Here is a 26,540-nt window from a genome sequence, read left to right as displayed (position 1 = left end):
TGGCCCAAGGGCACATTTCCCTTTCACTCCTAACCGGTAAAAAGCCCAATATTTCATATTTTAGAGTCTTTTGTAGCAAATGCTTTATTCTTGTTAAAAGAGGTAGAAAATCTAAATTTGCTCCTAAGACTGTAGAAGGCTTTTTATTAGGATATGATTCAAACACAAGGGCATATAGAGTCTTTAACAAGTCCTCTGGACAAGTTGAAGTTTCTTGTGACGTTATGTTTGATGAGACTAACGGCTCTCAAGTAGAGCAAGTTGATCTTGATGAGATAGGTGATGAAGAGGCTCCGTGCATCGCGCTAAGGAACATGTCCATTGGGGATGTGTGTCCTAAGGAATCCAAAGAGCCTCCAAATGCACAAGATCAACCATCCTCCTCCACGCAAGCATCTCCACCAACTCAAAATGAGGATGAGGCTCAAGATGATAAAGAAGAAGATCAAAGAGATGAGCCACCTCAAAATGACGGCAATGATCAAGGGGGAGATGCAAATGATCAAGACAAGGAGGATGAAGAACCAAGACTGCCACACCCAAGAGTCCACCAAGCAATCCAACGAGATCACCCCGTCGACACCATCCTCGGCGACATTCATAAGGGGGGTAACCACTAGATCTCGTGTTGCACATTTTTGTGAACACTACTCGTTTGTTTCCTCTATTGAGCCACACATGGTAGAGGAAGCACTTCAAGATTCGGATTGGGTGGTGGAGATGCAAGAGGAGCTCAACAACTTCACTAGGGACGAGGTATGGCATTTGGTTCCACGTCCTAATCAAAATGTTGTAGGAACCAAGTGGGTCTTCCGCAACAAGCAAGACGAGCATGGTGTGGTGACAAGGAACAAAGCTCGACTTGTGGCCAAAGGATACTCCCAAGTCGAAGGTTTGGATTTCGGTGAAACCTATGCACCCGTAGCTAGGCTTGAGCCAATTCGCATATTATTAGCCTATGCTACTTACCATGGCTTCAAGCTTTATCAAATGGACGTGAAGAGTGCCTTCCTCAACGGACCGATCAAGCAAGAGGTCTATGTTGAGCAACCTCCCGGCTTTGAAGATAGTGAGTACCCTAACCATGTTTATAAACTTTCTAAGGCGCTTTATGGGATCAAGCAAGCCCCAAGAGCATGGTATGAATGCCTTAGAGATTTCCTTATAGATAATGGCTTCAAAGTCGGAAAGTCCGATCCTACTTTATTCACTAAAACTCTTGAAAATGACTTGTTTGTATGCCAAATTTATGTTGATGATATTATATTTGGGTCTACTAGCGAGTCTACATGTGAAGAATTTAGTAGGATTATGACACAGAAATTCGAGATGTCAATGATGGGGGAGTTGAAGTACTTCTTGGGATTTCAAGTGAAGCAACTCCAAGAGGGCACCTTCATTAGCCAAACAAAGTATACTCAAGATATTCTAAGCAAGTTTGGGATGAAGGATGCCAAACCCATCAAGACACCCATGGGGACCAATGGGCATCTCGACCTCGACACGGAAGGTAAATCCGTGGATCAAAAGGTATACCGGTCGATGATTGGGTCTTTACTCTATTTATGTGCATCACGACCGGATGTTATGCTTTCCGTATGCATGTGTGCAAGATTCCAAGCCGACCCTAAGGAAGCTCACCTTACGGCCGTAAAACGAATCTTGAGATATTTAGTTTATACTCCTAAGTTTGGGCTTTGGTATCCTAGGGGATCCACATTTGATTTAATTGGTTATTCCGATGCCGATTGGGCGGGGTGTAAAATTAATAGAAAGAGCACATCGGGGACTTGCCAGTTCTTGGGAAGATCCTTGGTGTCTTAGGCTTCAAAGAAGCAAAATTCCGTAGCTCTTTCTACCGCCGAAGCCGAGTACATTGTCGCAGGCCATTGTTGCGCGCAACTACTTTGGATGAGGCAAACCCTTAGGGACTACGGTTACAAATTAACCAAAGTTCCTCTTTTATGTGATAATGAGAGTGCAATCCGCATGGCGGATAATCCCGTTGAGCATAGCCGCACTAAACACATAGCCATTCGGTATCACTTTCTAAGGGATCACCAACAAAAGGGAGATATCGAGATTGCATACATTAACACTAAAGATCAATTAGCCGATATCTTTACCAAGCCACTCGATGAACAAACTTTTAACAAACTTAGGCATGAGCTAAATATTCTTGATTCTAGGAATTTCTTTTGATGTCTTGCATACATAGCTCATAACTATACCTTTGATCATATCTCTTTCATGTGCTATGACTAATGTGTTTTCAAGTGAATTTCAAAACAAGTCATAGGTGTATTGAAAGGGAATTGGAGTCTTCGGCGAAGACAAAGGCTTCCACTCCGCTCCATAACTCATCCTTCGCTGTCGCTCCGAGCCATTTCTCCAATGTTGGTATAATCTTCACTCATATTTTATTTGCCAAAGGGGAGAAAGTAGTTAGCCAAGGGCTCTAATAATTCCGTTTTTGGCAATTCATGCCAAAGGGGGGGAGAGTATTAGCCCAAAGCAAAAGGACCGCACCACCACCTAATTTTAAAAAGAGTCTTTCAATTGGTATGATTTTTCAAATTGGTATCTCATTGTGTTCAAAAGGGGGAGAGAGTAATATTTTCAAAATCAGTATCTTAAAACCCTCTTGAACACTAAGAGGAGTAATTTATCAAGGGGGAGTTTTGTTTAGTCAAAGGAAAAGCATTTGAAACAGGGGGAGAAACTTTCAAATCTTGTAAATGCTTCTCAAGAGTCTTATTCATTTACCTTTGACTCTTTGCAAAAAGACTTTGAAAAGAATTTCCAAACTTTTGCAAAAACAAAACATGTGGTGCAAGCGTGGTCCAAAATGTTAAAAATTAAAGAAACAATCCATGCGTATCTTACAAGTATTTATATTGGCTCAATTCCAAGTAACCTTTGCACTTACATTATGCAAACTAGTTCAATTGTGCACTTCTATACTTGCTTTGGTTTTTGTTGGCATCAATCACCAAAAAGGGGGGGATTGAAAGGGAATTAGGCTTACACCTATTTCCTAATTGATTTTGGTGGTTGAATTGCCCAACACAAATAATTGGACTAACTAGTTTGCTCTAGTCTATAAATTATACAGGTGCCAAAGGTTCACACTTAGCCAATAAAAAGACCAAGAAAAGGGTTCAACTAAAAGAGCAAGGGACAACCGAAGGCAGCCCTGGTCTGGCGCATCGGACTGTCCGGTGCACCAGGGGACTCCAAGCCAAACTTCGCACCTTCAGGAATTTTCAGAGGCGCTTCGCTATAATTCACCGGACATGTCCGGTGCACACCGGACAGTGTCCGGTGCTCCAGAGGAGAGCGACTCTGAACTCGCTAGCTTCGGATTCCCGCTCGGCTATAATTCACCGGACATGTCCGGTGCACACCGGACTGTCCGGTGAGCCAGCAGAGCAACGGCTACTTCGCGCCAACGGTCGACTGCACGCATTAAATGCGCGCCAGCGCGCGCAGAGAAGCAGAGCACGCGCGGGTGGCACACCGGACAGTCTACAGGACGTGTCCGGTGCACCACCGGACAGCCAGGCGGGCCCACACGTCAGAGCTCCAACGGTCGAAACCCAACGGCCTGGTGACGTGGCTGGCGCACCGGACTGTCCGGTGCGCCATGCGACAGCAGCCTCCACCAAACGGCTAGTTTGGTGGTTGGGGTTATAAATACCCCCAACCACCCCACATTCAAGTCATCCAAGTTTTCCACCTTCCAACTACTTACAAGAGCTCTAGCATTCAATTCTAGACACACTCAAGTGATCAAATCCTCTCACAATTCCGCACAAAGCCTTAGTGACTAGTGAGAGAGATTTGTTGTGTTCTTTTGAGCTCTTGTGCTTGGATTGCTTCTTTTCTTTCTCATTCTTTCTTGAGATCAAATTCACTTGTAATTGAGGCAAGAGACACCAATCGTGTGCTGATCCTTGTGGGAACTTTGTGTTCCAAGTGATTGAGAAGAAAAGCTCACTCGGTCCGAGGGACCGTTTGAGAGACGGAAAGGGTTGAAAGAGACCCGGTCTTTGTGACCACCTCAACGGGGAGTAGGTTTGCAAGAACCGAACCTCGGTAAAACAAATCCGCGTGTCACACTCTTTATTCGCTCGCGATTTGTTTTGCACCCTCTATCTTGGACTCGATTATATTTCTAACGCTAACACGGCTTGTAGTTGTGATTAAGTTTGTAAATTTCAGTTTCGCCCTATTCACCCCCCCCCCTCTAGGAGACTTTCAAAGACGATGAAGATGAAGATCAAGAGGGTGAGCCACCTCAAGAGGAGGACAATGATCAAGGGGGAGATCAAGTCAATAAGGACAAGGAAGATGAGCAAGAAATTCAGGGTCAAAGACCGCCACACCCAAATGTCCACCAAGCAATTCAATGAGATCACCCCGTGAACTCCATTCTCGGTGACATTCATAAGGGGGTAACTACTAGATCTCGAGTTGCTCATTTCTGTGAACATTACTCTTTTGTGTCCTCTACTGAGCCATACAGGGTAGAGGATGCACTAAGAGATTCCGATTGGGTGTTGGCTATGCAAGAGGAGCTCAACAACTTCATGAGGAATGAGGTATGACATTTAGTTCCACGTCCTAACCAAAATGTTGTAGGAACCAAGTGGGTATTCCGCAACAAGCAAGATGAGCATGGTGTGGTGACAAGGAACAAAGCCCGACTTGTGGCCAAAGGATATTCACAAGTCGAAGGTTTGGATTTCGGTGAAACCTATGCACCCGTAGCTAGGCTTGAGTCAATTCGTATATTACTTGCCTATGCTACTTACCATGGCTTTAAGCTTTATCAAATGGACGTGAAAAGTGCCTTCCTCAACGGACCAATCAAGGAAGAGGTCTATGTTGAGCAACCTCCCGGCTTTGAAGATAGTGAGTACACTAACCATGTGTATAAACTCTCAAAGGCGCTTTATGGGCTCAAGCAAGCCCCAAGAGCATGGTATGAATGCCTGCGAGATTTTCTTATCACTAATGATTTCAAAGTCGGTAAAGCCGATCCTACACTCTTTACTAAAACTATTGCAAAATATTTGTTTGTATGCCAAATTTATGTTGATGATATCATATTTGGGTCTACTAACAAATCTACTTGTGAAGAGTTTAGTAGGATCATGATTCAAAAATTCGAGATGTCTATGATGGGGGAATTGAAGTATTTCCTAGGATTTCAAGTGAAGCAACTCCAAGACGGCACATTCATTAGCCAAACAAAGTACATTCAAGATATACTTACCAAGTTTGGAATGAAGGATGCCAAGCCCATCAAGACACCCATGGGAACTAATGGGCATCTCGACCTCAACACGGGAGGTAAGTCCATAGATCAAAAGGTATACCGGTCGATGATAGGATCTTTAGTCTATTTATTTGCATCTCGATCGAATATTATGCTTTTCGTATGCATGTGTGCAAGGTTCCAAGCCGATCCTAAGGAAGTTCACCATATGGCCGTAAAAAGAATCATGAGATATTTAGTTTACACTCCTAAGTTTGGTCTTTGGTACCCCAGGGGATCCACCTTTCATTTAATAGGATATTCAGATGCCGATTGGGCAGGGTTTAAAATTGATAGGAAAAGTACATCAGGGACTTGTCAGTTTCTGGGAAGATTCCTGGTGTCTTGGGCTTCAAAGAAACAAAACTCAGTAGCTCTTTCTACCGCCAAAGCTGAGTATATTGCCACAGGACATTGTTGTGCGCAATTGCTTTGGATGAGGCAAACCCTCATGGACTATGGCTACAAGTTGAGCAAAGTCCCTCTCCTATGTGACAATGAAAGTGTAATCCGCATGGTGGATAATCCCGTTGAACACAGCCGCACTAAGCACATAGACATTCAGTATCACTTTTTGAGGGATCACCAACAAAGGGGGGATATCAAGATCGCGTATGTTAGTACCAAAGAACAATTAGCCGATATCTTCACCAAGCCATTAGATGAGAAAACCTTTAGCAAACTTAGGAATGAGCTAAATATACTTGATTCTCGGAACTTTGATTGAAACTTTGCACACATAGCTCATTTATACACCTTTGATCATATCTCTTTTATGTCTACGACTAATGTGTTTTCAAGTGTATTTCTATGCTAAGTCGTAGATTGAAAGGGAAATGAAGTCTTCGGTGAAGACAAGGCTTCCACTCCACTCTATCGGTATCAATTACCCTTCGCCGTCACTCCACACCACTCTTCGATTGGTATAATCCTTCACTCTTATTTACTTGTACCAATGGGGAGAAAAGTTTAAAGGGCTCACAAAGTCTCAGTTTTTGGCAATTAATACCAAAGGGGGAGAGAGTATTAGCCCAAAACAAAAGGACCGCACCACCACCTTTTGAAAATTTTTAATTGATATATTTCAAATTGGTATGATTTTCAATTGGTATATTTTCAAAATTAGCATCTCAATATATTTCCAATTGATATCTATTAAAACCCTCTTGAAAACTAAGAGGAGAATTTCATTCAGGGGGAGTTTTGTTTAAGTCAAAGGAAGAGCATTTGAAACAGGAGGAAGAAAATTTCAAATCTTGAAAATACTTCTCGAAATCTTACTCATATATCTTTGACTATTTGCAAAAAGACTTTGAAAAGATTTTCCAAAAGAATTTGCAAAAACAAAACAAGTGGTGCAAGCGTGGTCCAAAATGTTAAATAAAAGAAAGCAACCATGCATATCGAATAAAAGTATAAATTGGTTTAATTCTAAGCAACCTATGCACTTACATTATGCAAATTAGTTCAATTCTGCACTTTTATTCTTGCTTTGGTTTGTGTTGGCATCAATCACCAAAAAGGGGGAGATTGAAAGGGAAATATGGTTTAACCTTTTCCTATAAATAATTTTGGTGGTTGAATGCCCAACACAAATAATTGGACTAACTAGTTTGCTCTAGATTATATATTCCACAGGTGCATAAAGGTTCAACACAAACCAATAAAATATCAAAGTTAGGGTTCAAAAGCAAAGGAGCAAAGGAACCGAAGGGTGCCCTGGTCTGGCGCACCGGACAGTGTCCGGTGCACTAGGACCGTACAACTCCGAACTCTTCACCTTTGGGTTTCTCAGGCCGCGCTCCGCTATAATTTACCGGACTGTCCGGTGCACCAAGCGGAGCAACGACTACCAGTACAACGATCGACTGCAACGGACACCTGCGAACGCTACAGTGCGCGCAGAAGTCAGAGCAGCCGTCAGAGGCGCACCGGACTCTCCGGTGCCACTAGAAGACAAAGCTCCAACGGTCGTCTGCGCCCGAACCCTAACGGTTGGGTGATGTGGCTGGCGCACCGGACAGAGTCCGGTGGCGCACCGGACTGTCCGGTGCGCCCATCGACAGCAGCCACCCCCAACGGTTGTTTTGGTGGTGAGGGCTATAAATACCCCCAACCACCTCCACTCCAACAATCCAAGCATTCAACACTTCATTCAATACAAGAGCAAAGTGCAACACTCCATAGACACAATTCAAGTGATCGATCCACTCAAAGTTCTCGATTCAACTCTAGCGCATTAGAACTTATGAAATGATCATTTGTGTTTCTTTGTTGCTCTTGTTTGCTTGGCTTGGCTTTCTTTTCTTTCTCACTTCTTACTCTCAAGTGCTTTGTAAGCGAGGCAAGAGACACCAATTGTGTGGTGATCCTTGCGGGGTCTAAGTGACCCGTGAAATTAAGGAAGAAGCCTCACTCGGTCTAAGTGACCGTTTGAGAGAGGGAAAGGGTTGAAAGAGATCCGGTCTTTGTGACCACCTCAACGGGGACTAGGTTCTTTAGAACCGAACCTCGGTAAACCAAATCACCGTGTTCATCCGCTTTATTTCTTGGTTGATTTGTTTTCCCCTCTCTCCCGGACTTGATATTTGTTCTAACGCTAACCCCGGCTTGTAGTGTGTTTAAAGTTGTAAATTTCAGTTTCCGCCTATCCACCCCTCTAGGCGACTTTCAATTATTGGAAAATTTCTTCAGAGTATTTGGATTAAAAATGTCTTTTAAGGATGTTATTAATCTGGCATCATTTTCTTCAAAAAAATACATGATAATATTATATGGGTTATTCAAAACTAGGAATAAATCTTGAAACTAGAATTTGAATTATGAAGTTCATAAAATAAATAAGCAGTTAGACTTTGATTATTATTATGAATAAATTGTTTTATTCATTAGTATTGACTCAAAGAAATGGAATAAGTAAATGAGTAATAAAACCTAGAGTATGCATGCAAAGGGCTACCTTATGAAAATAACATGTGTATGGGTTTTATGCGGCGAAGCATGTGGTTGATCAATTATTAATTAATATATATAAATGTTTGTATTTTCATGATGGAAGTTTTATCTGCTTGTGCATTTAAACGCGAATGGGGAAAACTCAAGACTGATTTCAAATTCAAATTTCAATGAGTGAAATTGAAATAGAATCCAAAAGAAAAAAATAAAGAAGTCACCTGGGCTGAAAACCCCTTGAGGCCCATTTTCCCTTTGGCATTTTGTAAAGTTATGACTGAAACCAGTAACTGTTGTGGTGCTATTCTAAACATGTTGATTGAGACTGATTGCTCCACTCTATTGTGTTGTGTTGAGTGGATTGCTTGCTTGTTTGATCTTGATTGATGAAGTAATAATGACAATAACTATTATAATTGAGGATATATATATATATATATATATATATATATATATATATAAGTAACTAGTACATGTCTCACTAAGTTAGTGAATTGATTTGGTTAAGGTCTAATAAGTAGCTTAACTTAATCAACACTTAGCAAGTGCAGTTATATATTCAAAAAAACAAAATGAATAATGTCCTCTCTTTAACTTTCTGCTAATCCTGGATGCAAACAAGTAACCAACCTCATTAAAGTAGTATAATATGTAATTGTGATTAAAGTATCTCCTCATGTGTGTTCCCTTGGGTGTATGCTTGCATTAGAATATTGTGAATGATTGTAAAATCCGATTAAGTGACTATTCCTTTTTAACTAAGCTTGTCTATATATAAGTCATAGCAAATTTAGGTGTACTTAACTAGTTTAATAATAAGTAACCAATGAATTATTAAAGTGAACGAGGTAAAATCTTGTACTTGTGATGTCGTGTTTGAGCTGGTCAAGTATAGGAAGTGTATGTCGTCTTTCGTGTTTGAGCTGGTCAAGTATAGGAAGTGTATGTCGTCTTTCTAGTGGTGTCGTTTCCATGTGCCCGATGAAATATAGGTAACTAGCATTTGCGTATAGTCGTTTACATGTCTGACTAGTTAATGTATAGTTTGCTAGCATGTACTTGGAATATCTTATGCTATTTTCTATCATATACATACATACATATGCATGCTGCATCTCATTTAGGACCGAGATATGATGATCGTGTAAGTGATGTGGTGCCAACCACAAAACCTGTACATGGTATTTATAGGGTTATTTCGTCCACAGGACATGCCATGCATGTACGCCCTTTTGAGCTCCTCCTTTTCATTACTCAGGGCGAACGAAGCATGGCTCACTCAATCATTCTCCTCCCGAATAAGGTGCTAACACGCCGCCGAAGCTTCACTTCTTCCTTCCCCTGTTTCAGATCGGGAACAAGGTTTGTTATTTCAGTGCTAGCTTTCTTCCCAACAAAACACAAGTGTGGATCCGTTAGCATTGTAATTGGTTCTCTGAATGTGACATTGAACTCCTTCAATCGATCTGTTAGCATGACTAAATCTTTAGACCACCAACGACGACTAATTAATTATGATTACATACATACGCATGCTGCTGGGGTGGTGACCATTTGACTGCATCTGGCGCGGTGCCGCTCATCGTCCCTTTCTAGCACTCGTCTCTGGAAATGAAGTGCCCTGTTTTGCTTTCGCTGCATACCCTCTTCTGTGCAAGCAATAACGCGCGCCTTGATTAGTTTGCGTGTACGATCTCAAACTAGGCAGGGGTGGCATTGGTTTGCACATGACATAGCTCATTCAGGAAATCCCGCGGGCACTGAAAGGGACGCAACGCAACTGAATAGCCCGAAACGAAACACGACCGGCGCACCAAACCATGCATGTGTGATGAACCCCTGAACCATGTGTGCGAGCGTAGCGTTGCGGCCTTGCCCAGTTCTGTACTCACTAGGGCACAAAAGCATGTTATGTGCCTTTCTTTTTCCTCCAAACATGTCACGCCCTATAGCCTCTCATCCCTGTGAGTGTTACTGGGTTTTGCACTGGCCATCGAGTGGTTAGCAAACGACAGAGGGCATTGACTGCAGGAGAAATAAAGATAACGGTTGTTAGCTGTTACCCAAGCACTAGCAGACCAGGGAGGAGGAGGAGTATGTAGGAAGAGTGGTCTACTGTCTACATGCAGGTGGCCACAGGAGCGGTGCCAGGTGCCACCGTTGGCAACGCCAAGTGGAAGGGATGTGTTGGGAGTTTGGAAAGCCATGTCCCTTTGTGGCTGATGCTCTGCCTGCCACCGCCCGCAGCCATGGCACGCTACCCACACGCCGCTCCCCGTCGTCGTCCCTGCCGTCTCCTCGTCTCTATATATACATCCCCTCCCCTTCTCCCCCGTTCCCCACACATCACAAGAGAGCCAAGGGCTAGCCGATCAACAACACCACTAGCCTCTCCTATCCTAGCTAGCTAGCTTCCACCGGCCGGAAGAAAAAAAAAATGGTGGCGAGCAAGGCCGCCCCGTTCGACGAGGTGTCCTCGGTGGAGGCGGGGGCCTACGGGGGCCGCGACGACGACGGGCGGCCGCGCCGGACGGGCACGGTGTGGACGGCCAGCGCCCACATTATCACGGCCGTCATCGGCTCCGGGGTGCTCTCGCTGGCGTGGGCCATCGCGCAGCTGGGCTGGGCCGCGGGCCCCGCCGTCATGCTGCTCTTCGCCGTCGTCATCTACTACACCTCCACGCTGCTCGCCGAGTGCTACCGCTCCGGCGACCCAGTGGCGGGGAAGCGCAACTACACCTACATGGACGCCGTCCGCGCAAGCCTCGGCGGCGCCAAGGTCAGGCTCTGCGGCGCCATCCAGTACGCCAACCTCTTCGGCGTCGCAATCGGATACACAATCGCCGCATCCATCAGCATGCTGTAATATACAATCAATCTCCAGTGCTTCTTATATATCTCCGTCTCAATTTCTGACGAATTAACACTGATGCTGCATGACCGACGACGGAGCAGCGCCATCAAGAGGGCGGACTGCTTCCACGCCAAGGGCCACAAGCACGCGTGCCGCAGCTCCAGCAACCCCTACATGATCCTCTTCGGCGTCGCCGAGGTCGTCTTCTCGCAGATACCGGACTTCGACCAGATTTGGTGGCTCTCCATCGTCGCCGCCGTCATGTCCTTCACCTACGCCACCATCGGCCTCGTCCTCGGCATCATGCAGACCGTCGCCAACGGGGGCTTCCAGGGCAGCCTCACCGGGATCAGCATCGGCGCCGGCGTCACCCCGACGGAGAAGGTCTGGCGGAGCCTGCAGGCCTTCGGCAACATCGCCTTCGCCTATTCCTACTCCATCATCCTCATCGAGATCCAGGCAAGCCGAGCTGCTCTGTTCTGTTCTGTTCAACAGTTTTACTCTGTTCCTGACCCGTACGGCCGTTCAGGACACGGTCAAGGCGCCGCCGCCATCCGAGGCCAAGGTGATGAAGAGGGCGACCATGGTGAGCGTGGCCACCACAACGGTGTTCTACATGCTGTGCGGGTGCATGGGCTACGCCGCCTTCGGCGACGCCGCGCCGGACAACCTCCTCACCGGCTTCGGCTTCTACGAGCCCTTCTGGCTGCTGGACATCGCCAACGTCGCCATCGTCGTGCACCTCGTCGGCGCCTACCAGGTCTTCTGCCAGCCGCTCTTCGCCTTCGTCGAGAAGTGGGCAGCGGCCACGTGGCCCGACAGCGCCTTCATCGCCCGGGAGTTCCGCGTGGGCCCCTTCGCGCTCAGCCTGTTCCGCCTCACCTGGCGCACGGCGTTCGTGTGCCTCACCACCGTCGCCGCCATGCTGCTCCCCTTCTTCGGCGACGTCGTCGGCCTGCTCGGCGCCGTCTCCTTCTGGCCGCTCACCGTCTACTTCCCCATCGAGATGTACGTCGTGCAGCGCGCCGTGCGCAGGTGGAGCACGCACTGGATCTGCCTCCAGATGCTCAGCGCTGCGTGCCTCCTCGTGTCCGTCGCCGCCGCAGCGGGCTCCATCGCCGACGTCATCGGCGCGCTCAAGGTGTACCGCCCGTTCAGCGGCTAGTTCAGATAGGGGCCCAACGAGGCGTGTGCCGTGCACATGAGTAGTGCCAGTGGTATCTCTACTGGTCGGGGTGCTACATTGACTGTGGGGTCCCGGGTTGTTGTAACTTGTAAGATATAGCCAAATGAAAAACAAAGCTACTGAACTCGTGTGGAGTTTTGTCATGTAGCAACTTATACAGTTCTCGTATTTTCTGCAAAACTTTATTTGATAGGTTTATCCAATAGCTATCATATCTTATCTCATATTTTATATACTATTTTAAATTTTACTATATAAACAATAAAATCTATAGATTAAATCTATTAATTTACACGATCTGTTGTGGCTAATCTTAGTAACTTGGATCCCAACCATTAAGGCTGGGTGTTTTCTTTTTCAAAAACTAAACTGAGCCAAACAACCTTTTTTTTTGTTTTCTTGCTTTCGGTTTTGGTTTTGAATTTCTGGAAGTTCGGTCTCCCTCTCAACGTCAGAAAGAACCTGTTTTTTTCAGTAGAGTCTCTGTCTTGGTCTCGGTTGTCTGTGAGACTAACACACGTTGTTGTTTTTAGTAGTGAAAAAAATGGTAGTAGATGATAAATAGTTATATAAAATAATATTTTATGGTTATAGTAAGGTATATAAGAAGAATATAGGGGGAACCGCTGCCGGAGATAAAAGAGTAAGAGATGAAATGTTGGTGATGTGACAAAAAAGTAATATAGGAAGAAAAATTTAGAGAGAACACTGCAATAGTCTGAGAGAACACTACAATATTCTGAGACTATCCGTACTCATACTACTCTAAATTTCTACCCTAAAAAGAATATTCTGTCCTGGTCAGCAAAATTTTTTACTCTATACCAAAATCCTCCGCACTCATATTTACTCTATATCCCAACCATATACCAATTATCATATATAATATTATTTACCACCCAGTCACACAGTACCGCTGCCAGCCAATCCTCGGTGTTGTCCGCACACACAGTACCGCTGCCAGCCAATCAGAAGTTGAGAGAGAATATAGAGTTGGAGCACCAAGAACGCTGGATATGAGGTTTTCGTTGGAGCCCGTAAACTTGCAGTGCCCTTTACAGTTCACCGCTGCGGCGTTCTGCGAGCTGTAAATATTTGAGGTCTTCGGTTTACAGTCGTGGGTGCGGACAGCCTCAGTCAATACCGTGGGTGCAGGCAAAGTTTGCACCAGCCGAACAACTATGGTTGTAGGTGGCAGCGGCAGCACGAGGATGTACTTCCATCTCAACAGAAAAAATTCCACAGAAGCCGTGATGCCTTTCTAAGGAATCGCAGGTGTTGAGCACCGTTTGTCGTACTAGGCACGGCTGGTTTGGTCCTGAAGCCTGGACGGTCCGGCATGCGAACGGTTCGTTCTTAGTCTATGATTAGATTGGATCAGACGGATTAACTTCTATCTCCACGTATATTTATCTGTCTGAACTCATGGGAGTTTTTGGAGTACGTCTAGGATCGGGTCCAGACCTCCCCTATATATTTAAAGGGGTACGATCGATTTAAACACCAACAATCGAACACAATCAATCTATTTCCAATTTTTCTACTTTCATGCACTAGGAGTAACAAATTAGTCTTCACCTTCAATTTTCACCCCTCTTCGACTCTACGTCGTCTGAAGGCGTCTTGGGTGGCCTACCGATTCATGACAAAACCTATAATCTCTCCTCCATGACGGGGTCCCTGCCGAGAGCGAGATCCAAGTGTTATTAGCGAACGCCGCCGCCCGTACACACGAGCGGACCATCTGCGCACCAGGCGCGGATCGTCGAGCTTCACCTCAGGGAAGACCCACCTCTGCGCTAGGTCGTAGACCATCCGAGTATAGGCTGCGGACCGTCCGCGGCTCAACAGAGAGCACCGCCGCCAACAACGGACCTAATTATTTAGCTCATATTTGTGGTGCACTATTTTATGGAATGTAGGCATTGGTTTTGACTGATTTGATAGAAAAGAGGGAATAGTGTGCATTTTTGGTTAGGGATTCCCTGGAATAAAACGCCACTTTAGGGTTAGTTTGGGGACTCCATTTTTCTAAGGGATTTCTATGTTCTAAGGAAAATTACTTCATTTTCCTTTGGAAAAAAAATAGAAATCACTTGAGAAAATAGAGTTCCAAAATTAGCCCTTATTTTCCTAATGGATTCCTATTTTCCCAAGTGAAAATGAACTAATTTTCCTTGAGAAAATGGAATCCGTCGGGAAAAATGGGGTTTGCAAATTAGCCCTTAGCAAGACTTTGGTTCCTTTAAATACAGTTGCATTGGCTCCTTGGCTTTAATGGAGGAGTTAGAGTCGTTTTGCAATTCGTTTGGTAAAACAAATTATTTCTGTGCGTTCTTTTTAATGATGTATGAGTAAAATATGATAGGAACTGTAGAAACAATGTTTTTAGTGCTTTGGCTCTCAAGAAAAAATAGCTCTAGCTCTTTGAGGACTCTCGACGAGAAGCTGTTTTTTACCATTTAATAGAGTTTCATGATAAGTCCAAGCTAGAGCCATACAAAGAGTCATGCCAAAAGGTCCCTAAAAGAGATTTGGCTTGTTGTTCATTTGCTTTTGATCGCTGTGAACCAAAAACAAGGCAATACAATTGTTAAACGTTAAGTACCTTCGTCCATCGAAGCATTATCCTTTTTCAGGGATAATGAATTTCAGACGAAGGTCATGAAGAATAAGTCTTCATTATTCATAGATGCAATATTAACTATTTATATTATATCACACATCAAAACAATATTATAATCCATGTTGCGTATTAACAAAACGGTGCAAAATGTATATAACATTTGTACCTTCGGCTTGCTCGAAGGTAAAAGTGCGAATACAATTTCTCCAATCAGCGTGAACAGTGTGGGAGTACTGTTTATTTATTTATATGCAAGAGACGCAGTCCAAGAAAAGTATATTTATGACCCTGACATCTACACATCATTCTAGTACAAATATCAAGGATAAATGAGTCTTTTCCTTGATGACTCAATGTCAGTATAACCTTCGTGGCTATCCTGAGCCGAAGCTCTAATTCTTCAGCGTTTCGTGCACGCCTGTTATAGCTTCGGCGCTCAGTCTCACTAGTTGCAAATAATTCCTTTATCCTGATGATTTTCGGTAGAAAAGGAGACTGCCAACATGACTTTCGTTGTTGAAAGAAAAAAAATGAACTTGATGATTTTTATTCTTTAAAAAATGCTGATCGATTAGCTTATTCCCAAAACAGAAGTTTCTTATATAACTGAAAAACGCGAAACGAACTTTCGATTTAAAAAAACCGTTTGCTCAGTCCTACCAACCATTCTCTAGTGCATTTCCATTTTCTATGCCATTTCTATAATACCGTATGATTTTAGTAAATCTTTAATGCCTCAAAAGCGTTTTTGAATATAATTTTCCGTCTATATTTCAACAATATAAAACTATCCAAGCCCAACACAATAGAAGACACATTACCACATCGCTCCTATAGCATCACTTTGCTAACTAAAGAAGAACGAGCGATCAATTGAGTTATAAAAAAGGGTCTAGCTCATTTTCAACCCATACCTTTTACGGTCTTTTAGCTAAGATAAAGTATAATACTTGTTCTTATCAGTTTAATATCTAATATGTCGATCATATGTTCACTTTGATATTAAATTTATTTTTTATGGGTATCAAATATGATTGTGTCCCGCTTCTCGTCTAACCTCGCTAGCTGAAGGAGGAAAAAGTGGATCGAGCTCTTTTTCAACTCATACCTTTCCCGACCTATTGACTAAAATAAAGTATCACCTTAATATCCGATGTGTGAATCCTATGTTTACTTTAATATTAAATTTATTTTTACAGGTATCAAATATGATTGTGTACCGTCGCAACGCATAATCATCCTACTATTGATAAGCTGAGAAAAGAATGAAGGACTGTCACACTCGCGCGCGCCGTTGGTTGGGTCGGGCCATAGTCGTGGCCGTGGTAGATCGGACCTTGGTCTGAATATTCCTTCCTAACGGTTGCACATTTTGCCTGGAGTGACGACCGTCCATTACTGTCATCCGTTACTGGCCGTTTCCTGTGTTATGGCTAGTAACGGGATGTAATGGTTGTCGGCTAGTAACAGACGTATCTGATGGCGTCAGTTTCTAGCTGGCTGTAACGGTAGCTCTGATGGCGACCGTTATTGTTCGTTCGCCTCCCTCTGTGCGTGTACAAATACAGAGGAGGTGAAGCTACTTCTTATTACACGAGAACAGACTCTCATACGTGTCGCACACTACCCATTCCCGTCCCACCTTCTGCGAGCATAGAGTGAGTGGGAGAGCAGGCTTCCGAAATCGTCGTCCGCAGAGCTACACTTGCACGGGTGTGCGGGTGATCAGGTTTTTGGGGAGCGTACTCGCGATTGCTCACTTCGTCCGCTCGACCAACGCTGATCCAGTTCTTCGTCGTTAGCGTCATTCGTGGGATAGCACTGTGTACATCTGCCTGCATCGACTGTATACGACTACATCGAACATACACACGAGATGTCTCATGTGAATGGAGCCACTGATGCCTTGAGCATCGGTCCCTCCGTAGGGTACATTCTATTCTTAGTAATTGTGCGTGTTTTACTGTTGTTTACTGCTTATGTGAGTAGTGATACACACATGCACATACATGTCGTCACATACATCACTCTAGTTTTCTAGATTAAATTAAAACTGAAAATGCATATTTCTCTAACAATCCAAAAACATGATATTAGGCATTTTTCTGTTAGTGGTTTTGTTGCTGCGTTAAAACCAAGTGAACCTTTTGATGAGACGTTTTACAAGAGATGACGTAGTAAGATGATACTGTTGTTGACTGTAATGAACTGCTATCACGCCGCATAGGGGAAACCCGAACAGTTCACTCCTAGAGAGGAGAGAATGTTCGACGTTGCCGATAACCTGTTTCGAGGCGTCGTGATTGGCGCTCTTGCCAACAAGTATGTTGATTCTTATCTAACATGCACATCTGCAAAAGAGTTATGGGATGCATTAGATGAGAAGTTCGTTGTTTCTGATGCTTGTAGCGAGCTGTACATTATGGAGGAGCTGTTTGACTACAAGATGGTGGAAAACTGTCCTGTAGTTGAACAGGCTCATGAAATACAGGCACTAGCTAAGGAACTCGAACAATTCCCATGTGTCTTGCCAGACAAGTTCGTGGCCGGCATTATTATCGCTAAGCTGCCACCTTCTTGAACGGATTTTGCTACTACTCTAAAACATAAGAGACAAGAGTTTAGCATGGCTAAGCTTATTGGTTCTCTTGGTGTTGAGGAGAGGGCGAGAGCAAAAGACACTCGTGGAAAAGGAGTTGAGACTTCTAGTGCCAATATGGTACAAAAGAAGAACTCTAATGCTTCACATTATAATAAAAAGAAGAACAAACAACATAATACCACGAAGCTCAAGCAGGCAACCTCGTTCAAAAAGAAGAACAAAGGAGCTGGTTGCTTTGTTTGTGAGAGTACTGATCATTTAGCAAGCGCTTGTCCAGGCCGCAAATTTAAGCAAGAGAAAAAACCAGCTCAAGAGAAGAAAACAGTAAATATGGTTGTTAGCGAGACCATAGAAGAAACATCGGGGTATGGTAATCTTTTACCTACTGTTCTTTCAGTGTGTCAATCCCCTGAGTGGTGGGCTGACACTAGTGCTAACATTCATGTGTGTGCTAATATTTCTTAGTTTTCTTCTTATCAGTGCAAAGGGGCTGGAGCCTTGCTGATGGGGAATGGATCACATGCGTGTGTTCTTGGTGTTGGTACAGTCATTCTGAAGTTTACTTCGGGAAAGACGGTGCTATTGAAGAACGTGCAGCATATCCCCTCCATAAAAAAGAATCTTGTTAGTGGCTCACTTTTATGTCAATATGGTTATAAACTTGTGTTCGAAACTAATAAATGTATACTGTCAAAGTATGTGACATTTGTTGGAAAAGGCTATGACAGTGGAGGCTTGGTGCACTTATCTTTGCATGATGTGTGTAATAAGTCTGTGAACAATGTGATTTCAAACGAGTCGTATATTATGCATTCACGACTTTGTCACATCAATTTTGGTTGTGTGTCGTGGTTAGCAAACTTAAATTTAATCCCAAATTTTGATTTAGTCAAAGGTTCTAAGTGACAGGTGTGCGTGCAATCTAAGCAACCTCGCAAGCCTCATAAGGCTGCAGAGGCGAGGAATTTGGCACCACTAGACTTAGTACATTCTGTTTTATGTGAGATGAACGGAATTTTGACTAAAGGAGCCAAACGATATTTTATTACTTTTATCGATGATTCTACTAGATTTTGTTATGTGTATCTCTTAAAATCAAAAGACGAAGCTTTGCATTATTTTAAGACCTACAAAGCTGAAGTTGAAAATCAACTCGAGAGGAAAATTAAACGGTTAAGGTCTGATCGTGGTGGAGAATATTTTTCGGGTGATTTTTCTGATTTTTTGTGTGGAACATGGTATTAATCAAGAGAGGACACCGCCATACTCACCACAATCCAATGGGGTTCCTGAAAGAAAGAACCATACTCTAACTGATTTGGTTAACACCATGTTAGAGACTTCGGGACTATCTAAGGAATGGTGGGGCGAGGCGATTTTGACACCGTGTCATGTCTTGAATAAAGTTCCCACAAAGAACAAAGAAATCACACCATACGAGGAATGGGAAAAGAGGAAATTAAATATCTCCTATTTGCGCACCTGGGTTGTTTGGCTAAAGTGAATGTGCCAATTAATAAGAAGTGCAAATTAGAACTGAAAACCATTGATTGTGTTTTTCTTGGGTATGCTTTCCACAACATTGGATATAGGTTCTTAATTATATACTCTGGAGTACCAGACATGTTGGTTGGTACTATTATGAAGTCCAGAGATGCTATGTTTTTTGAGGATGAATTTCCCATGAAAGCTACACATAATACGTCTAATGATGAACCAACGATACCCCATGAGCATTTATTCCAGTAGAACACACTGAGGAATCCCATATACATAATCCTATGGAAGATGACAATGTATCAACTCAAAAGTGTAAGAGACCAAGGATTGCAAAGTCCTTTGGTGATGATTATATTGTATATCTTGTGGATGACACACCAAATATCATTGAACAGGCATATTCCTCTCCTGATGCTCACTTTTAGAAGGAAACAATAAGGACTGAGATGGATTCTATTATGTCTAATGCAACTTGGGAGGTCGTTGAGCGTCCTTATGGGTGTAAGCCCATTGAGAGTAAATGGGTGTTCAAGAAAAAGCTTAGGCCTGATGATACTATTTAAAGTTGCAAGGCGAGGCTTGTAATTAAAGGCTATTCACAGAAGGAAGGTGAAGATTTCTTTGATACTTATTCACCTGTGGCTCGATTGACCACAATTCATGTGCTACTTTCTGTGGCTTCCTCTCATGGTCTTCTCGTGCATCAAATGGATGTTAAGACAACATTACTAAATGGAGAGCTAGATGAGGAAATCTACATGGAGCAGCTAGCTGAGTTTGTAGCAAACGGTCAAGAAGGCATGGTGTAAATTATTGGAATATTTATATGGCCTAAAACAAGCACCTAAGCAATGGCATGAAAAGTTCGATAGAACTTTGACATCTGTCGGCTTTGTTGTGAACGAAGTAGACAAATGTGTATATTATTGGTATGGTGGGGGAGAGGGAGTAATTTTATGAATGTATGTTGACGACATTCTAATATTGGGGACGAGTCTTGATGTGATTAAAGAGACAAAAGACTTTCTATCTAATAATTTTGAAATGAAAGATTTGGGAGAAGTTGATGTTATTCTTAACATTAAGCTATTGGAAGAAGGCAATGGTGGGATCACACTTGTGCAATCCTATTATGTGGAAAAGGTTTTGAGTCGCTTTGGTTATAGCGAATGTGAACCTACTCCAACACCTTATGATCCTAGTAAGCTGAAGAAAAATCGAAGGATATATAGGGATCAATTGAGATATTCCCAAATATTTGGTTCACTCATGTACTTGGCTAACGCTACGAGGCCTGGCATCTCGTTTACTGTGAGCAAACTTAGCCGGTTTGTTTCAAATCTGGGAGATGATCACTGGCATGCTCTTGAGAGTGTTCTGCGATATCTAAAAGGTACTATGAGTTTAGGCATCCATTATACCGGGTACCCAACAATACTGGAGGGTTATTGTGATGCAAATTGGATATCTGATGCTGATGAGATATATGCCACAAGTGGATATGTGTTTTAACTTGGAGGTGGCGCTGTTTCATGGAAGTCTTGCAAGCAGACCATCTTAACAAGGTGGACTATGGAAGTAGATCTCATAGCATTAGATACCGCTTCAGTTGAGGCTGAGTGGCTTTGTGAACTCCTTATGGATTTACCGGTGGTCGAAAAACCTGTGCCGGCTATCTCTATGAATGTGATCATCAGACTGTGATAATCAAGATAAACAGTTCTAAGGATAATATGAAATCGACAAGGCACATAAAGAGGCGTTTGAAACTCCGGAGTAATAGCGTTGTACTATGTCCATATGTCTAAAAATCTAGCAGATCAATTTACTAAGGGGCTATCACGTAGTGTGATAGATAGTGCATCAAGTGAGATGGGCCTGAGACCCACCTAAAGTTTATCATAGTGGTGACCTATTCTATGTGATCGGAGATCCCGTGAATTAGAATGGTGAAACAAGCTAGTGGTAGACTGAAAGGAAAGACCCTTAATGAGGTTCATTTCATATGCACATCTTTCCTTACTGTAAGGTAGGTTGGTGTTTACACCTTAATATGTTCCAAGTGGCTTTGTGGAGCAACGATGTTGTCCTACAGAACATCTTTAGAGGAACATACCTATATGGGTTAACTGCTAGTCACAATTTATGAGATCTGGGTGGTCTCTAGATACCCATGAAAGGCTATGGAGTTTGACTTATATGCTCCAACCAGAGGGGATGCGCTCGGCAATCTAGTACTGGTAAAGAGTTTAGGTGAAACTTATTCCACGCAAAACTGCCAATTCAAGGCCTAGTCCATTGTGCAGTTGTGGTTAAGTGTAGTCTAGGTTCTAGGTGGATGTTCAACTTAACGGTCTCCATCGAAACACCAGTATATCAAACGTTTGAGATGATGAGAGCATTTTAGTGTGTCTTAGCATTTGGTGTGGATTGTTGGATTAATGTGGGCCTGGCCCATATTAATATTCAATAATAGTCAATGCTAATGGCACATTTTAATGCTACGGTGTACTAATACTTTAGTACCATACTAGAAGTTCAAGGGACAATTCAATCAACTTAAATAGGTGGACCATTAGTGCATATATTGAGAAGCTGAGAAAAGGATGAAGGACTGCCACACATGCGTGTGCCACCGGCCGGGCTGGGCTGTGGCCGTGGTAGATCGGACCTTGGTCCGAATATTCCTTCCTAACAGTTGCACATTTTGCCTAGAGTGACGACCGTCCATTACTATCATCCGTTATTGTGACGGAACCTCTCAAGTTATTAGGCCCACCTACAGTTGTCCTTGTCGAACAGACCTTGGACAACCATGTAGATGCACATAATCACTCAACAAGTTCGGTAACTGTATCCTCATTTCCTCGCCCAAGAGCGCTTCACCCGTCACGCAGATATTATATCACATCGAAGGAAAGAATAGCAGAAGCAATTACAATAACTTAATTTACATTTATCCAAATATAGAGAAAGAGTATTATTGTTATTACAAAACCAGGGTGTACGAGTGCATAAGTATTATTATTACAGACTTGGGAGGCAAAAACCCCTCCCACATAAAAGTATATTGTTTTTTAAGTGGGAGGCCAACATTCTCCCGTGGCTTCACTGTTCAGGTTCTTCTTTGGGCACCACCTTAGAACAAAAATAGCAAAAGTCTGCTATTTCCTCACCTACAACAACATGGGTTCGAAATCCCTGAGTACGGAGTGTACTTTCGCAAGTCTTACCCGTCAAAAGAAAAGACTCTCAAGGATATGCTGGTTTGAGAGAGTCAAGGTAAGGCAGATCAAGTAGCAAATACTTTATTTGCAGAAATGCTTACTAAAAGTGAATCCTTAAAAATCCAGTTTTATTAGCATGTTAAGTCATTGCCTTTAACTAGAGTTCTTTCTACACTAGTTCAAGCACTTGACCTACACTAGCCATCTTTTATCACCCTTTTTCTTTACTGGATTGCTACGTGTAGGGCAGTGACCAAGTCTTCATATCCGAGAAGTAACAGCGATCTGAATCGATTAATACCCAGCTGGGGATCTCCAATCACACGACGTATGTAGCACTTAACCCTTGCATATGTTAACTCGCCACCGGGTTTCTTAACACCAGACCGGGTTCACGCCAACCGAGAGCACAGATACACCACCGTCCAACCTCTTGCCACGGAGGGTACAAACTACTCTCACCATCTCTCCACTCCCATTGCGTGTTGGCCTTTCTAGTATTAGTCTGCCCGAGGCAAAGCTTACCCATGACAAGGCATGTGACCAGTTAAAAGGTCCTCAATCATCATGCCTACATCGACATGGTCCTTAATCGACTCAGACGGAGACACTACACCGAGACTCCCTTCTCGTGCAAGTCACCCGCCCGGTCTCAGCTTTATTATTTTCAACCCAAAGTTTGGTACCTGACAGAGGTACATCTTGTCCGATGTTGAACCCATCACGGCCATGATGGATCCACCATCAAGTTTTATTTTCGAAACATTCCCATCCACTGTGAAGCATCACCTTTTGTTTTAAAACAAACATTTGTTTTTCTAAAGCAAAACTAAGCATCAGAAAACCTTTTAATAAAACAGGTAACCAAGGAATGGTAAACAGTTCCAAGGAAGGAAATGCAGCAATTGGTTTAGCACACAACTCCTATCACCTAATGCATCATATAAGGTGATAAAGATTTTAAAACAACAAGGAGGTGGCCAATGCACTGGGGCATGCCTTGTGTTGTAGGGGAGTCAGGCTCTGTTCCACAGATATCAAAATAAAAAGAGTTCCCGGCAGGTGGATTTTCAATTGATGGTGCAATCTCCTCTTCTTCAACAGTCACTTCTTCCTCGTTTTCTATACATAACCATATATAACCATGAATGCTCATGTGATGCTTATGAAAATGCAATGATAGTAGAGATACATCAAGTTGTATCTTGAATACAACTTTCCTTCACGGTGCACCAGGGAAACTAGGGTCTTCTAGGTCAACACCCTAGTAGGGTTAGACAGTTTTACCCTAAGGAGCTAGGGTCTTGGGTTTGGGAATCAAACAATGTCCAACACATGTCAAACATCACCCCTGGGTTCTAATTATCAAATTAAGTTTATCCAAAAAGTTTTATGATTGTTGGAGTCATCAAATAATTTCTAAAATTCCAAAAGTCTAGGTTTCGACCTTTTTAAATACTAAACAATTCCTGGTTTGAACTAAATTTCTTGGGACTATTTTTACTAAATACTATAGGAATTTAGGAGTCTAGCAAAATTGGTCCCATATTTTTAGCATTTTTCTAAAATTTTCTATGAATTTTCTAAGTCTGGCAGAAAAAGAAAAAGAGAAAGCATAAACAGTAACGGGCTCAATTCACCTGATACGACCCATGCCCAGGGGAAACGCGCCCGCGTGCGCACTTGCACGCGCGAAATTGCACAGAGGCCCCCGGTGGTTTGAATAACTGGTTAAGAGGCATGTGCACTATTTACTCGTGCCACTAACATTTACACCGAGACCCTTCCCTTTCTGTTTCTTCGCAGTGCCAAGTCCATGATGGTGGCTGGCGATGAGCGTGTCTCCGGTGAACTCGTACTGGCCGGATTACGCAATGGCCGGAGCCCTCCTTTGCTTGGCCCCTAATTCAACCCCCGGCGACATGAATCTCTCTACTAATTGCACAATTCCATGTTGGGAACACTCTGTCCACGACAACAGCGAAAACCGAGAACAAACAGACGTGTTCATGGTGATCCAGAGCGGTCTAGTTCAATCCAATGAGTCTATGAGTATCAGGGACTTGAGGGAGGCAAGAACATTAATCAAGGAGGCTTGAACTAACCTGTAGAAGGTCGGTCACTGCGAGATGTTCATGGGGTGCGAAAAACCGATTTGGGGGAAAGAGGAATTAGAGAGCTATTTTGGCTAATCGGAGGCAGGGGCAGGTGCTCTAGCTTCGTGATTACCTAACGGAGCTAGTGGTATGCTCAATTTATAGTGTCCCCGGGCGATGGCTCCTAATTTTGGAATGGCGTGCTGGCTGCCAAAGAGAGGGGAGGTCACTGACGGCTCAGTCGTGGCGTCTGCCGGTGCAATGGTTCTAAAATGGCAAGCCTAGGCGGTAAAGAGCTATGGCATGGCATAACTGAGGTTGCCGAAGTACCACGGTGACACCGGTGGTCCAGCCATGTCGCATGGCTACAGGCGTCGGTGATAAGCTTCACCTCGCGACCAAATCCACTCCCCCGTGAGATCTTTTTACTTCCCCATTGATATCCACTGCGCGCCTAGCACGAATCACGACGACCGGCGTGAATTCGGGCACAAGGTCACCGGCGACGAGGGGGATGAATCTGAAGATCTTTCTGCAGACACTGTACCATCAGACTTCTTATCAGGGTGCCTGACAGAGTGATTTCAGGAGCCTGGATCTTTGATTTTCATGTAGTAACTACTTAATTCATCTGTATCAATGTTGTAGCTCTATAAACCAGCTACAATTCGATTATAGAGACCTTGCTCATTTACTTACTCTATCGAGCTTGAATCGAGTCCAAAGTTCCTTAGAAGTCACTGTCAGACCAGTATCAGACTGTATGTGTGAATGATAGCATTACTTTGAGTCCATTTAATTCCATTTGTTTGTACAACACTCATATCTTGTGACTTAAACAAAGTTATGCTCTTATAGTAGCTCTACAAATTTGATGTATTGACCTAGGGCAAATTTCCTGTAGATATAGAAATATAGAGCTCCAAAGTTGACCCCATTCAACTGAATTCAGACTTAAACATATGGGGTTCATACTGTACTTTTTGCAAATAAGTCCAAATTCCACTATTTAACTTGCAAATTCTCAAGTGTGAAACACACATAATTTGTGGTGTTCTATTACTTTGGTATTTGCACTTTGGTCCAAAAGTGCACCAAATTTACATCTACCCCCCTAGGGTTTCAATTAGGGTTTCTATGGTTTGTTTTTAGGGTTTTAGGCACATTAGGGTTTTTGTGCCACAAAAGTCCATCAACTTTGATACCTTGTGAACATTTCTCATATCTTATGAGACTTTTACTTATTTAAGCTTCACCTTCACCCATATGTCCTAATTCAGGGTTAAGTACCCTACCCTTGGGTTTATGACACACCAAGCCCTATCATCACAACATCTTTGAAATTTTTACCTAGTGAATGCATTCTAGGTGTAACAAACAATATGAAATGTCAATGCACATGATGCCATGCTCAAATTTTAGTGCCAGTAACACCAGGGGTGTTGCATCCTTCCCCCCATAAAAGAATCTCGTCCCGAGATTTAAGGTCCTTGGGCAAGTAATGGAAAAGGAAACATGTCACATCTTTATTTCCTTATTTGTCCTACAGAGCAGGGGTGGTATGGGGTCTATTCCATCTTTACAAATAGATGTACATATCTCACAAGTTACATGAAGATAAAAACCTTGGAAAATTCTTTTCCAAGTAGTCTTGAGTCTCCCAGGTAGCTTCATCTTTAGTATGTTGGTTCCACTGTACCTTATAGAATTTAAGAGTTCTTCTTCGGGTGATCCTGTCCTTTTGATCCAAGACTCGAATAGGATGTTCTTAATAGGTCAAGTCTTGTTCTAAGACTACATCCACCATATCAATGGTTCGATCAGGAACCCAAAGGAACTTCTTTAATTGAGATACATGGAATACATTGTGCACTGCAGACAATGTTTTGGGTAATTGGAGTCAGTATGCCACTGGTCCACACTGTTCAAGAATGGGAAATGGGCTAATGTATCGGGGTGCTAGCTTCCCTTTTACCCCGAAACGGTTTACACCCTTCATTGATGATACTTTCAGGTACACGTGATCTTTAACTTGAAAGAGCAAAGGCCAACACCATTTGTCTGCATAATTTTTCTGCCGAGTTTGAGCTTCTTTCAAGTGATGTCTTATCCGTTGAACTTTTGCTTCTGTTTCCTTGACCAAGTCTGGCCTAAAATACCACCGTTCTCCAGGT

The 26,540-nt window shown here is 43.2% G+C and overlaps 1 protein-coding gene and 1 pseudogene across 1 annotated transcript; both read left to right on the top strand.

Moving 5' to 3' along the window:
• The first annotated feature begins 10,513 nt into the window (after positions 1-10,513).
• LOC103654612 (amino acid permease 3) lies at positions 10,514-12,513 on the top strand. Its single transcript, XM_008681459.4, has 3 exons — positions 10,514-11,137; positions 11,231-11,588; positions 11,659-12,513. Exons 1-3 carry the CDS (start codon positions 10,713-10,715, stop codon positions 12,292-12,294), a joined length of 1,419 nt encoding a protein of 472 aa, XP_008679681.1. The 5' UTR covers positions 10,514-10,712; the 3' UTR covers positions 12,295-12,513.
• A 3,338-nt stretch (positions 12,514-15,851) lies between these two features.
• Positions 15,852-16,032, top strand: LOC111591431 (uncharacterized; annotated as a pseudogene).
• Positions 16,033-26,540: the final 10,508 nt, after the last annotated feature.

This window comes from Zea mays, chromosome 4 (assembly GCF_902167145.1).
Source record: "Zea mays cultivar B73 chromosome 4, Zm-B73-REFERENCE-NAM-5.0, whole genome shotgun sequence".
NCBI lineage: Eukaryota > Viridiplantae > Streptophyta > Magnoliopsida > Poales > Poaceae > Zea > Zea mays.
The sequence above is the reverse complement of the archived record's forward strand: the minus strand, read 5'-3'. Positions and strand labels throughout refer to the sequence as shown.

Coding starts and splice junctions, on each gene's coding strand:
- LOC103654612 (XM_008681459.4), top strand. CDS start 10,713: ATGGTGGCGAGCAAGGCCGCCCCGTTCGACGAGGTGTCCTCGGTGGAG. Junction 11,138..11,230: donor GCCGCATCCATCAGCATGCT/GTAATATACAAT, acceptor ACGACGGAGCAG/CGCCATCAAGAGGGCGGACT. Junction 11,589..11,658: donor TCATCCTCATCGAGATCCAG/GCAAGCCGAGCT, acceptor ACGGCCGTTCAG/GACACGGTCAAGGCGCCGCC.